The 15,616-nt window shown below is 43.9% G+C and overlaps 1 protein-coding gene across 1 annotated transcript in view; it reads right to left on the bottom strand.

Moving 5' to 3' along the window:
* Window positions 1-314: 314 nt before the first annotated feature.
* The window catches only part of LOC138772123 (L-xylulose reductase-like), a 31,148-nt gene continuing 15,846 nt past the window's right edge, over window positions 315-15,616 (bottom strand). The window contains exons 6-8 of the mRNA XM_069952278.1: window positions 9,771-9,835; window positions 2,113-2,230; window positions 315-664 (exon numbers count right to left, since the gene is read on the bottom strand). Coding sequence (XP_069808379.1) covers window positions 561-664; window positions 2,113-2,230; window positions 9,771-9,835 — 287 coding nt within the window. The 3' untranslated portion in view covers window positions 315-560. The remainder of the gene's footprint in view (window positions 665-2,112; window positions 2,231-9,770; window positions 9,836-15,616) is intronic.

Raw genomic sequence — 15,616 nt, forward strand, 5'->3', positions numbered from 1 at the left:
GAGTGGATGGCCACCATTTAATGGCAAATAACAGCCCTTATTTCAAAACAACGGCCTTTGTTTTAAAATAACAGCAATTATTTGCCATTCAATGGCGGCCATCCACTCAATTGCATCAGTGTGTAAACATAGCCTTTCTGGGTTTTCAATCCACTCCTGATCTTGGTTGCAAAATACTGAGCAAAAATACTGTGTGGGAACATAACCTAAAAGTGTGGTATAAAACCTTCAAATGGTGTCAAATTCAAAATCAGAAAATGTAAAGTGCTGCTGTCACGTCAAACAACTTAGCGCAAATCAATAGTACAAGCGAATATAAGAAAGTCTGCAATAGGTTTTATTAGGCAAAAGAGTTACCTTCTGTACTCACAAGGCTATATAGGGAGGAGTGGTAACAAGAGGGAAAAAGGACATACAGTATACTAGTAATAGAATAGCCAGATATAGTCCTGCACTTAAATACATACACAGAACAGTGCTGCCTGAAAAGTCACCTGAAATTATAGACTTTCAGCATAAAGTATAAAAAATCCCCCCCCATTGCCTTTCCTGTCTGGACATTAGGAGGTTAAGCATCCTCCATCCAAATTGAGGCAGGATCCGGTGATCATGGCGCTCTTGTCACTGAGCAGGAAGAGGATACTATTGATCACGTCTTCAACCTCTGGGGAAAGATAAGAGTAAGGTAATTATACTGGAAAGACTATATGTGCACACCATTGTTGAGCCATATTCAACCCTCTTGTTAATATCGGGCTGTTTTATGGCCCTTTTTACAGGTTATTTTGGCCGTAAGTGCAGCCAATATTTGGACTACAGCATATGATAGAGCTCAAAAAAGTCTGTTTGTTACTGGGACATTTGTATATGCCCTAAATTACTCAGATTACATGCCAAAGTATACTTATATACAGCTGTATTATGGCAAATGTATCAAAGCCGAAAACAATTACAAACATAAAATCAGAAGAATACACCCAGAGTAAAATGCCCATTTTTGTCTCATTTTACAGCTCAAAAAAGTTGTGTGCACACAGCCAGAAGAAGCTACAAGAATCATGACCGTTTAATACAATGCTCCTGGTTATTAGTGAAGAACATTGCATTATTAAGTGTACCTGTTGTTTCTAAAAACTTTTGACATATAGAGAACTAGAAAAACTTTTGACGTAGAAAAACAGGTCTGAGTGTTCACAGACTTCACAGGCTACATTATGAGCCAGACTCTTCTTTTCTAACACAGAGTGGGAGCTCATTCTCCCGATCGCTACATGAGTGTTATTGTTCAGCCCTGGACTGATCAAAACTTTTTTACATGTCTCTATGACATGCCAAAAGCTTTTACAAATGACACTTTAAAAGGAATCTGTCACTACGTTTATGCCGCCTTAAATGAGGGCAGCAAAAACTAGTTACAGAAATGCTGAACAGATCAGTGTATTACTTACATCACCCTGTTCAACCATTCTCCTAATATGCTGGAGAATTAGATTTGTGCTGCACCACTCCCCCCGCCATCCAGCTGCTGATTGACAGTTGTTGCCTATACACAGCATGGATATAGAACTGCCAATCAGCAGTTGGTGGGCGGAGTTTTCTGCTTCTCGTGAATATTGTATACTACTGGGCTCATGCACACACTGAAGAGGACAGCATAAACCTACTGCCAGAGTCTTTTAAAAGTGATACTCTTACCCCTTACTCTATGTTCAGTTCTCCGCACCATCCACAAGCTTAGATGCTGCACATTCAGTATATACCTGTATAACACTTGTCCGTGCCTTCTTTCTGCTCTAAAATCGCTTCATTTTATCAGTAGACAGTGTCACATAGGTGGGACTTGACAGCAGTTGGGCCCTTTCCCCAGAGATGGGGTCCAACTGCCATGAAGCCGCACCTAGGTGACACTATCCACGGATGAAATGAAGGGGTGGGGGTGACAGTATCACTTTAAAGAGGATACTTAAAGGAACAGGGGGAAGCATCCCCTTTAAGGTATTGAGTATGCATCACTAAGCAAAGACTAACTATGACCAGGTGGTCTTTCTCTGCCGTCAATCTTCTATGTTTTTTTCTAGAAGAGCTAAATCAAAAGAAATCTAGTATACACACCTGCAAAGCGCCCCAGAGGCATTTGACTCAGGAATTCTGCAACCTTCTTAGGATCATGCCAGTGTTCCCGTCCCATTCTGGTCATTACAACAGTGGGGTTCACGCAATTCACACGGATCTGTAATACAAGATTTGACAAAGTGTTAGCACCACCATGAATGCCGGCCGGACATTGTGTGATAAACGGTGACAAATGCTCCATAGTATGTGGCAGACAACTCTTTGAAGCAGAGCCATCTTCTTTACAAGGATAGTGCTACTATGATGTTTGTGATCGATGATTATAGCTGGAATCTACAATAGGATGAGATCATATTCCTGTGTGTATATATTCCAGCTGTATGAGTGGCGTAGCTATAGAGGTCGCAACGGTCGCCATGGTGACCGGGCCCCTATGCTAGGGGGGCCCGCCGACCCCCTCGCCACTTCCTCCTGTGGGCCCACGCACTATGTCCCCAGCTCCACCGACATAACTGCTGGCACTTGCTGTTATCTGACTGGATATCTTACCTAGTCAGATGACAGCAAGTACCAGCATCCTCTCCTCCAGATATGGCAGGGGCCTCCTCCATGAAGGCAGCGCTTCATCTGAGAGGAAACTGAGAGGATCGTGCTGCTGCAATCCTCCTCTCATCTCCTCATCACTGTAAGCGGCTCCTGCAGGGTGGAGGCCCCTCCCCCAAGCCAGGTCACAACGCTGTGCAGTAGGAAAGGAAGGAATCAGTGAGTATGGGGGAGGGGCCTCCACCCTGCAGGAGCCTACAGTGATGAGGAGATGAGAGGAGGATTGCAGCAGCAGGATCCACTCAAGTTCCTCAGAGGTGAGGTGCTGACTGCAGGGACGCTGCCATCCTCCTCTCCTCAGTGGTGTATGCTGGATCCTGCAGAGCTGAGGGGTATGGGGTTGGGATCCGACCAGGGGGAGGAGCCTCAGCCCTGCAGGATCCAGCATACACCATGGAGGAGAGGAGTGCAGCAGGGGGCACAGGGAGGGATACTGGTCTGCTATATACAGGGGGACATGGAGGAATACTGGTCTGCTATATACAGGGGGACATGGAGAAATACTTGTCTGCTATATACAGGGGGCACAGGGAGGGATACTGGTCTGCTATATACAGGGGGACATGGAGGGATACTGGTCTGCTATATACAGGGGGACATGGAGAAATACTTGTCTGCTATATACAGGGGGCACAGGGAGGGATACTGGTCTGCTATATACAGGGGGACATGGAGGGATACTGGTCTGCTATATACAGGGGGACATGGAGGGATACTGGTCTGCTATATACAGGGGACACAGGAAGGGATACTGGTCTGCTATATACAGGGGGCACATGGAGGGATACTGTTCTGCTATATACAGGGGGCACAGGGAGGGATACTGGTCTGCTATATACAGGGGGACATGGAGGGATACTGGTCTGCTATATACAGGGGGACATGAAGGGATACTGGTCTGCTATATACAGGGGGCACAGGGAGGGATACTGGTCTGCTATATACAGGGGGCACAGAAAGGGATACTGGTCTGCTATATACAGGGGGACATGGAGGGATACTGGTCTGCTATATACAGGGGGACATGGAGGGATACTGGTCTTCTATATTCAGGGGGCACATGGAAGAGTACTGGTCTGCTATATACAGGGGGCACATGGAGGGATACTGTTCTGCTATATACAGGGGGACATGGAGGGATACTGGTCTGCTATATACAGGGGGACATGGAGGGATACTGGTCTGCTATATACAGGGGACACAGGAAGGGATACTGGTCTGCTATATACAGGGGACACAGGAAGGGATACTGGTCTGCTATATACAGGGGGCACATGGAGAAATACTTGTCTGCTATATACAGGGGGCAAAGGAAGGGATACTGGTCTGCTATATACAGAGGGCACAGGGAGGGATACTGGTCTGCTATATACAGGGGGCACAGGGAGGGATACTGGTCTGCTGTATACAGGGGGACATGGAGAAATACTTGTCTGCTATATACAGGGGGAACAGGAAGGGATACTGGTCTGCTATATACAGGGGGCACATGGAGAAGTACTGGTCTGCTATATACAGGGGCACAGGAAGGGATACTGTTCTGCTATATACAGGGGGCACATGGAGGAGTACTGGTCTTCTATATTCAGGGGGCACATGGAAGAGTACTGGTCTGCTATATACAGGGGGCACATGGAGGGATACTGTTCTGCTATATACAGGGGGCACATGGAGGAGTACTGGTCTACTATATACAGGGGCACATGGAGAGATACTGGTCTGCTGTATACAGGGGACACAGGGAGGAGTACTGGTCTGCTATATACAGGGGGCACAGGAAGGGATACTGGTCTGCTATATACAGGGGGCACAGGAAGGGATACTGATCTGCTATATACAGAGGACACAGGAAGGGATACTGATCTGCTGTATACAGGGGGGCACAGGGAGGGATACTGCTGCTATATACAGGGGGCACAGGGAGGAGTACTGGTCTGCTATATACAGGGGGCACATGGAGGAATACTGGTCTGCTATATACAGGGGACACAGGAAGGGATACTGGTCTGTTATATACAGGGGACACAGGGAGGGATACTGGTCTGCTATATACAGGGGACACGGAGGGATACTGGTCTGCTATATATACAGGGGGCACAGGAAGGGATACTGATCTTCTATATACAGGGGACACAGGGAGGGATACTGGTCTGCTGTTTACAGGGGGCACATGGAGGGATACTGGTCTGCTATATACAGGGGACACAGGGAGGGATTCTGGTCTGCTATATACAGGGGGACACAGGGAGGGATACAGCTGTTGATTCAAAGGTTAGAAAACAATTAGAGAATGACACAGTACAGTCAATCAATAATAGGGGGCAGAAGTACAGTACATGAGGGGACACAGTGCCACATTAGGGGGCGTCACCTTAGAGTGACTATAGGGGGGGGGGGCAAACTAAAATTTTGCACCAGGGCCCATCAGCCCTTAGCTACTCCCCTGAGTAGTATCATCATCATTGTAGTATCTCATCAGTAGTATCATCAATCATCATCATCATCACTGTAGTATCTCATCAATAGTATCATCATCACCACCACCACTGTAGTATCATCATCACTGTAGTATCTCATCAGTATCATCATCACTGTAGTATCTCATCAGTAGTATCATCATCACTGTAGTATCTTATCAGTATTATCATCATCAATCATCATCATCACTGTAGTATCTCATCAGTAGGATCATCATCACTGTAGTATCTTATCAGTATTATCATCATCAATCATCACTGTAGTATCTTATCAGTAGGATCATCAATCATCATCATCACTGTAGTATCTTATCAGTAGTATCATCATCAATTATCATCACTGTAGTATCTCATCCATAGTATCGTCATCAATCATCATCTTTACTGTAGTATCTCATCAGTTATATCATCATCATTACTGTAGTATCTCATCAGTAGTATCATAATCTTCACTGTAGTAGCTCATCAGTAGTATCATCATCATCACTGTAGTATCTCATCAGTAGTATCATCATCACTGTAGTATCATCATCACTGTAGTATCTCATCAGTAGTATCATCATCACTGTAGTATCTCATCAGTAGTATCATCATCACTGTAGTATCATCATCAATCATCATCATCACTGTAGTATCTCATCAATAGAGTCATCACTGCAGTATGTCATCAGTACTTTCATTACTGTGGTATATCATCATCATCATCACTGTAGTATCTCATCAGTAGTATCATCATCAATCATCATCATCACTGTAGTATCTCATCAGCAGTATCATCATCATCACTGTAGTATCTCATCAATAGAGTCATCACTGCAGTATGTCATCAGTACTTTCATTACTGTGGTATATCATCATCATCACTGTAGTATCATGTAAAATATGTACATATTTTATAGCCCAAGTGGAGTTTGATATTAACTTCACATAAACAATGGATATAACGAGAAACATGCTTGTGTGAAACAAAAGTGTAAACCTGAAGTTGTGCTTTAGGCTATAATGACCGATGCCATGTCTTAACAATAAGTTCCCTGAATGCCTTAAGGGTACAAACACACACGGCATATACGCTGCGTATTTACTGCTGCGATACGCAGCAGATACGCAGCAGATTAGATCTAAATAACTGAACACAGCATCAAATCTGCACCATCAAATCTGCTGCGTATCTGCTGTGTGTGTTTGTACCCTTAAAGGGGTTATCCAGCACTACAAAAACATGGCCATTTTTCCCCCTCTCTTGTCTCCAGGTGAAGATGTGGTTTGCAATTAAACTCTATTTACTTCAATGGAACTGAGTTTTATAACCCCACCCAATCTGGAGACAAGAGAGGGGGAAAAGTGGCCATGTTTTTGTAGCGCTGGATAACCCTTTAAAAACCAAACCCCCTAGAATTCCCTAATGACTGAGCAGTGTTGCCAGGATTGTAGGCAACCCTGTGCAGCCATTGCAGATCACTAGGGGGTGTGGTTTCAAATGCACGCCTTCCTATGCAGACTAGAGCTACGATTTTGTGATTTACCAGTTCACATTGGGTTCAGGATGGACCACAATCAGTGGCGACACCAGTGTTCCACGATCTCTCAGCAAGGGAGTTAAATGGGCATCTACCTCTGACAGGCACCATAATTGTGTCTTGCTGCTAGACCTCGTGTTGACCCTGGCTTGACTGTCTGTGTATTGCATTTGTCTCTTTTACTGCTGTCCTAACTTTCTGACCCTGGGTATGGTTAGCTAATTCTCAGTTGGAAGCCTTTGGGCCCTAATCCACCGGACGATTATTGTTCAGATTATCGTTAAATCGTTCGAATCTAAACGATAATCGTTCGGTTGAAATGCAGTTAACGATTAACGACCAAACGAGAAATTGTTGATCGCTTTATAAGACCGGGACCTATTTTTATCGTTGCTCGTTCGCAAAATGTTCGCAAATCGTTCGCATTGAATAAGACATTGTTTGGTCCTTCGCAATAGGTACGAACGCAATAGAGAAAAAATAACTAAGAAAAACTATCGCAATTACGATCATAAGTAACGATTATTGTTCCATGGAAATGAGTGAACATTTTCAGGTCTTTCACAATAGCGATCGTTTGAGATCGTTAACGATTATGCAAACGATAATTGTCCGGTGGAATAAGGCCCTTAGGTAAAGGGAAGAAGCTAGTGAAAGAATTGTGTGGTATGTTTCTTCTGGTTGGCCCGATCCATCTCTTTGTTGTCAGTTTAGGCTTGGTCTCTCTGACTCTATTTAAAGGGGTTATCTGGGATAGAAAAAGAATGACTGCTTTTTTGCAAAAAAGCATCACAATTCTTTATTCACTGATGGAACTAAGCTGCAAAACCACCCAAACTGGACAAGAGTGATGCGGTTTATGGAAGCATGCTGCCATGTTTTTCTAAGTCTGGATAACCCCTTTAAGGACCTACTTATGATCTATCCCCTCCTGAGACTCTTGACAATGCATTTAATCTAGTGGTTAGACTCCATGACGCGTTAGAGAACATGAAAGGTCTTCTGTCACTAAACCTCATCAGGCAGGAAGTCACACTGTCAGTTTACCCTGCGATAAAGGTTAGGGAACCCATGCAGGGCCATGTCAGCCACTAAGAGTGGGTACCTTCACGCAGGGCTGTGGAGTCGGTAAGCCGCAGCTCCGACTCCAACTCCGACTCCTGAATTTTATCAGGACCGACTCTGACTCCTGCTCCTTCATAAATGGCCGGTCATATACCAGGTGAGTTATTTATCAAACTGGCTCAGCAGCTTCTGCCTAATGTCCTACATGATCCTGGGGCAACTTCTGAGGGAATGAGGAAAGATATAAAGCAGCTTCTCCTGTGTGTGCAGTGGATGAAGCCAGTCTCCAGCCTCCATGTCCTGAACTACTCACAACTAGACTAGATGGAGCAGGTGGTCTTTTCCTGATGACAATCTTCTATGTTTCTAACTAATATTCACCATACACTAAGAAACACTGCTAACAATGCCAGATACCTGTATATGTCAGCCATAGTGATATAGAGGGGGTCACACATAGTCATATAGAGGGGTCACTGTGGGGGCACGCCACACACAGCCTGCTGCAGCCATAGCATGTACACACAGCCTGCTGCAGCCATAGCACACATACACACAGCCTGCTGCAGCCATAGCACACACATACACACACAGCCTGCTGCAGCCATAGCACACACATACACACACAGCCTGCTGCAGCCATAGCACACACATATACACACACACAGCCTGCTGCAGCCATAGCACACACATATACACACACACAGCCTGCTGCAGCCATAGCACACACATATACACACACAGCCTGCTGCAGCCATAACACACACACAGCCTGCTGCAGTCACACCACACACACAGCCTGCTGCAGCCATAGCACACACACACATACACAACCTGCTGCAGCCATAGCACACACAAAGCTCTGCAGCCATAACACACACACACTCACAGTTGCAGCCATAGAACACTGTAGAAAAACACACAATCTTTTCCCAGAGAGGAAGAGATCATACAGACACGGCTGCTGGAAGATTCTGCACGTCTGTATCTCTCTCACCGTGTGAAGGAGAGGTCAGGAAGGCTCAGCCACCCACGAAGGAGGCTTCCTGTGGGACTAACCCACGCAGCACCGGCATTTAACACCCCCTTCCCCGGAGTGCTGCCGGCCTGCAAACCACAGAGGTAGGAGATGCTGGCTCCCACAACACAGTGGGTACATCTTGTGCGGGAAGGAGACCAGGGGGCCCTTACCTGGATCTAGTAGGAACAGGAAAACACTGGGAAGGTGCAGGGGCCCTGTAAATGTGTGTTTGGGGTACAAAGTGCATTTGTTTGGGTGCATCTTTAAGGGAAACTATTAGCAGGTTATGGTGCGTTTACACAGACAGATTTTTCTTACAGATTTCTGAAGCAAAAGCTAGGAACAGACTATAAACAAGGAACAGGTAATAAAGGAAAGACAGATATTTCCTCCTTTCAGATCAATTCCCGGCTTTGGCTTAGAAAATCTGTCAGATAAATCTGTCTGTGTAAACTCACCATTAAATTCTTCTAACCTGTTGATATGTCCCTATAACACACCGGGCACTGGGGATGCTAATGAGGTGTTTTGGTGTACTTGACATGGAACTACCGCATACACCAACCCCCCCCCCCCCCCCCGTGGACCGATCTGGCCCGTCCTTTCTAATGAATATCACAGGGTAGCGCCTCCCCAGTGCACCAAAATGCCTCATTAGCAGAGGGAAAAAACTGCTAATATCACGAAAACGGCATAGAGGTAAGAAACTTACATTCATCCTCAGCGCCCCATGCACTATAGGAACATATCGGCAGGTTAGATAATTTAGTTTTCCTTTAGTTTCAAAGTCCTTCCATATGGATCCTGCTAAGATCCAGGCCTTTGTTGAAAGCCCTTCAGCAATTTTGGGGATTTGGAAATTGTTACCGTAAATTCTTAGATTATTTTTTTTTTTACTATTAGTTCGGCCATTGACTGATATGAATAGAAGAGGGACAGATTTAAAACAGATATCCATGAGTTCAGGGTATCACTATATTACAGAATCTGAAATGTCATCCTCAATGTCACCTTTTGGGGTCCCAGTTCAAGCGCCATCCCCTTAGTCAGCATGTCCAGAGCTGCTTTACTGGCACCTGCAAACCAAAAAAGTCAACATAATTGAAATTAAAAACCTAAAGATGTGAACACTCCCTAAACCCTCTCTTACATGTAGCGCTAGCGACCATGGCAACCTCATTCAACCCTTATAATTGCTGGCTAGCCCAGTTTACATCTGGCAATTGTTAGGATGTATGTAAGAGTAGTCTTATGAAGGCGTTATTAAAGGGGTGATCCCTCTAAAGGCATTTATCCATGGAGATGTAGCTGCTACAGGCAGAGATTGCGAAATTCGAGCAGGGCTCTTTCCATTCTATGGGAGTTACGTAAGCTGTGAATCCAGACTTATCACACTTGCCTGGTAGCGGATTCCTTTTGCTTCTGCTAGGAACACTTCTTATTTAGAAGCAGATAATTGTATAGGTACAGTGGTTGGCACTGTGATGGAGGTATTAGACATGGCCACCTAAAGCAAATCCTACCTGAAGCTGGTACTCTGATAAAAATCTATTTACCTCTAAACCATTGTTCTAAAATAAAAAAAGGTTTTGGTAACCAGTATTGCTGCCATTACAGCGCCTGGTGTGGTAGACATCCATCTTCACGCTTTTAATCTTGCAGCCCTGTTTTAATTTGGCATGGCCTAGAAAACCCATGCCCTAGGCCTGCACAACCCCTCCGTCCCTCCTCCCCGCACTCTTCATCATTAGGAATGCTTCAGGCAGGATTACTCCTATTCATTACTTTTCTGAACACTGCACATGGGTCTTAAGGATCCAGCAAATGTGCAGTGATCAGACGAGAAATCCTGCCTGTGGCAGTCAATCAGAGTTCAGTGAGGTGTGACAGCAGCCAGCCCCAGTGTCACCGAGTCTATCAGAAAAATTATTAGCAAGGGAGCTCACACAAACGTCCAATAGAAAAAGAAAAGGGGTGCAGCTAAGTGATTAAAACACTATGCTAATTATCAAGAAAGAAGAAAAGCTAGACACTATATATATATATATATATATATATATATATATATATATATATATTTCAGCGCACACCACCAAATAAAATGTAATCATTTTTTATTATTATAACATGATTCAAGAAAAAGTCAAAACCACCACAGCAAGCATGATTAAACACGATTAAAAACCACATAGGTATATAGCAAACCAAAGTAAGGGGATACGGTAATCCCTTACTTCACCAGGATATCAAGCAATAATCCTGTTCCACATGATGTAAAACCAGTGTATGACTGGGATATCTGGGGCCCACCAATGAAGAACCAGTCAGAAACATGTCAGTCAGTGTTTGTGCAGGTTCTAAAGCTGGAGGCCCACCGGAGGATCGTCTGGTCTTCTGGTGGGCCAGTCCAATACTTCCACAAGTTGGTGTTGTGCTTACAGCCCAACACCATACAGGGCGATTGGCATTTACCAGAGAACACCAAGATTGGCGCCACGTGCTCTTCACAGATGAAAGAAGGTCCATGCTGAGCACTTGTGAGAGTCTGGAGAGGCTGTGGAGAGCGATCTTCTGCCTGCAACATTCTTCAGCATGACTGGTTTGGCAGCGGGTCAGTAATGGTGTGGGGTGGCATTTCTTTGGAGGGTCGCACAGCCCTCCATGTGCACGCCAGAGGTAGCCTGACTGCCAATAGGTACTGAGATGAGATCCTCAGACCCCTTGTGAGACTATATGCTGGTACGGTTGGCCCTGGGGTCCCCCTAATGCAGGACAATGTGGCTGGAGTGTCTCAGCAGTTCCTTCAAGATGAGGGCACTGAAGCTATGGACTGGCCCGCCCATTCCCCAGACCTGAATCTGGAGACCATCTGTCAACTCATCAGGAGCATGCCCAGGCGTTGTAGGGAGGTCATACAGGCACGTGGAGGCCATACAAAATACTGAGACTCATTATGACTTGTTTTAAGGAAATTACATAAAGTTGGATCAGCCTGGAGTGTGTTTTTCCACTTTAATTTTGTTTGTGACTCCAGATCCAGCCCTCCATTGGTTAATAAAGTTGATTTCCATTGATTATTTTTGTGTGATTTTGATGTCAGCACATTCAACTTTGTACAGAACAAAGTATTCAATGAGAATATTTCATTCATTCAGATCTAGGATGTGTTATTTGAGTGTTTTTTTATGTTTTTGAGCAATATATATGTATATATATACACACACACATTTGGTGAACACAGGCACAAGTCTAAACACAATAGCCTTTTATTTGTCAACATGAAGTCAGCCAAAAAAAAATAAAAAATTGGGACACATTTTGTCTTAACAGTTAGAAACCAATGGCAACTTAGCTTTCATTTCTCAAAATGAGCTGTGATTGGTGTCTGATTTTTGTTTCAGACAGATTATTAAATCTGGGCCAACTTTTGCTCATCATGCACTCATGCAGATCCTGTCATATCTGACGCTTAGGACTTCTTAGGGCCCAAAACATTAATGTGAAACCAGCAGAGTAATGACTGGCAGCCTCCCTCACCTGATGTGGTTTGTGCAAGTCTGAGGCACAACTCTCCACAAAACATGGAAGGAAACTCCAGATCTCCACTCCTCAATGTCCAGGGTAAGACAGGCGCAACTCCTCCAATGGTAATAAAAATGATTAAAGAGTCCCAGTCGTTATAACTTTCAAAATCTAAATCAACAGTAAAAGTGATATAAAGCAAGTTTGCAATTAACATTCATAATTTTTTTTAGTTATCATGGAAAACATGGCACTTCTTGTTTTCTGACTCTTTTTTTCTCAGAAAATAGTCAGAAAACAGGAAGCCCTCTGTGTCCCAGGTCATCTGAGAACTCACAGCGAGAAGGCAGGCATGTGATTGACAGACATATTGAGCCATGACTTTCTGTAATGTCTGGAATTCCTGTGTTTAGTCTGGGTTTTTTTTTCAACCAGCACAAGTCAGAAAATCTGCCTTCAGGAGACTGGACCTGGATTTCTGGTAAGTATAGCTTTTTTTACAGCATAACAAAAAAAATAATGAATTTATATAACAATCTTGCTTTATATCACATATACTGTTGATTTAGATTTTGAAAGTTATAACCACAGTGACACTTTAAAACAATATATAGCAGGGCATCATCACAACGCGTTTCCAGGCCATAAACCTCCTATTTAATGCAAGGCTGGAATGTATCATCCACTATTATCAAGCATTATAGTCTCAACAGTCTGTCTTCTGAGGGGCCAGTCTTTAGCAAAAGACTGATACAAGGAGCTGCCAAACTGTAATCCCTCACTGTTTTTTTTTCTTACTATTGTATATTCTCATTCATGTGCTGTCATAGGATGACAGAAAGTGGAAAATTTAACTGAAATTTTCATTTCCTGAAGTCCATAGACAGCGGAAGTATCTCTGCCAATAAACTAAGGCTAGGTTCACACTATGTATCTGTGCAGCTGTATTGCGGGCGGTAAATCATCGGCCGGATTTTTCCGGTTCATGCGTACGCTAGAAAGTATACGATATACGGCTGCACAGTGCACACTATGTATGAATCTACGGCCCTATCGTAAACGGATCGTAAAAAATGAACAAGACCATTGTTTGCGGCTGGAAATGTGCAAATTCACGGCCGTGGATTGACAGGCGGTCCGTACGGAGTACTTCAAGAATAGCCGGCAATGATGCCGAATGCCGATGCCTCTAATAGTTAATATATTAAATTAATAAAACACATTTTCTTTGTAATAAAGTCCCTTTCGTTGTTCAATAATTTAATTCTAACAAATCCATCATTGTGCAATTAAATATACTGTTAAAATAAATATATATATATAAATAAATGTATATATATTGTAGCAGCTTGGGGTGTGAGCTCAGGTAAAGATACACTCTAAACGCAGGTTTCTTGTCACCCAGACGTGTCAGCAGCTTTATTTCCAAGCATAGAGACTCCAGAAACAAAATACAGCTTTCTTCAGCAGAAACAAGTCTTTCAAAATTGCATAAATAAAAGTTCACAGAAATCATACAGTCCTGTACAGTCTCCTGGAGTACAGTCACAGCAGATATCGGGTTATCTCTCACCCATCTGTAGGTTAGAAGTCTCTCCTGGTATATAGCTCCAGTATCAGCAGCAAAGCAGTGTCCACACCAAGCTGCTTCCAAGTTCCACTCCCATCATACTAGCTAGGGTTTTAATCCACCTGCACCTGTGGGGAGATCAGCCTCCAGGTTAACCTCTTAGTAGCCGAAGAGGAATATACCTGCCTTGCCAGATTAACCCATTCAACCTGCTACAATATATATTTATTTTTTTACAGTATATTTAATTGCACAATGATGGATTTGTTTAAATTAAATTATTGAACAACGAAACTGATTTTATTACAGCGAAAATGTGTTTTATTAATTAAATATTAATTAGTACAGGAAGCTCCAGTAAGCCGTTAATTCATATTGCCGGCAATAGAGCATTCTGTACTAATCATCACTTTACTTTAATTAAAACATCAAATGTTTCTTCTAATTATGTTATCACAATAGCATTATTAGAAGAAACATTTAGAATTATATGTGCGCTCAGCTGATTGGCTGATCGGCTGAGCGCACATATAAAGAGCCGGTCCGCAGTACAGTGACTTCATTGTTCTGCGGACCAGCGAAGAGGCAACATTGGGTGAGTATAGAGCTCTCCCCACCCCCTCCCCAGCACTGCACCCCTCCCAGTAAGGAAGGGGGGTCACTTAACCCCTTCCTTGCTGGGATGGGTGCAGTCTGACATCAGTCTGGCCCCCAAGGGGTTAAGGGGGATGCAATACATCCTCCCTTAACCCCTTGGGGGCCAGACTGTAAGCAGCGATCTGTAAAGATGCTGCATACTGTAAGGTGCACAACACCGCTCACAATGATGGGTGTTGTGCTCCTGTTTGTGTGTTTTTTTTGTGTTTCTCCCTTTTTGTTTTTCAGATATCGGTATCCTGTGGATTAAGTCGATGACCAGCGGTTGTTTGGTGTTTTTTTTAATAAAATGGTCAATGAGGGGTGTAGGGGTGTTTTTATTTGAATTAAAAAAAAATTTCACTTGTGTGTTGTCTTTATTTCTTTACTTTATAGACTTAGTAGTGGAAGCCGTCTAATAGACGGAATCCATTACTAAGTCGGGGCCTAGTGTTAGCCAGTATAAAATGGCTAACACTAACCCCCCATTATTACCCCAGTACCCAATGCCACCAGGGGTACTGGGAAGAGCCGGGTGCCAGTGGTCCCGGAGCATCAAAATTGGTGCTCCTGGACCGGGCGGCAGCAGGCTGGTAAGATTTAGGCTGGGGAGGGCCTAAAACAATGGCTCTTCCCACCCTGGTGTTACCAGGCTGCTGTCGCTTGGTTTTTAACCCGGCTGGTTATAAAAATAGGGGGGACCCTATGCGTTTTTTTTTTTTATTATTTATTTATTTTAAAAAAACACACATAGGGTCCCCCCTATTTGTATAACCAGCCGGGTTAAAAACCAAACGACAGCAGCCTGGTAATACCAGGGTGGGAAGAGCCATTGGTTTAGGCCCTCCCCAGCCTAAATATTACCAGCCTGCTGCCGCCCGGTCCAGGAGCGCCAATTTTGACGCTCCGGGACCACTGGCACCCGGCTCTTCCCAGTACCCCTGGTGGCATTGGGTACTGGGGTAATAATGGGGGGGTTAGTGTTAGCCATTTTATACCGGCTAACACTAGGCCCCGACTTAGTAATGGATTCCGTCTATTAAACGGCTTCCACTACTAAGTCTATAAAGTAAAGAAATAAAGACAACACACAAGTGAAAAATTTTTTTTATTCAAATAAAAACACCTC

The sequence above is a fragment of the Dendropsophus ebraccatus genome, chromosome 14 (assembly GCF_027789765.1).
Source record: "Dendropsophus ebraccatus isolate aDenEbr1 chromosome 14, aDenEbr1.pat, whole genome shotgun sequence".
NCBI lineage: Eukaryota > Metazoa > Chordata > Amphibia > Anura > Hylidae > Dendropsophus > Dendropsophus ebraccatus.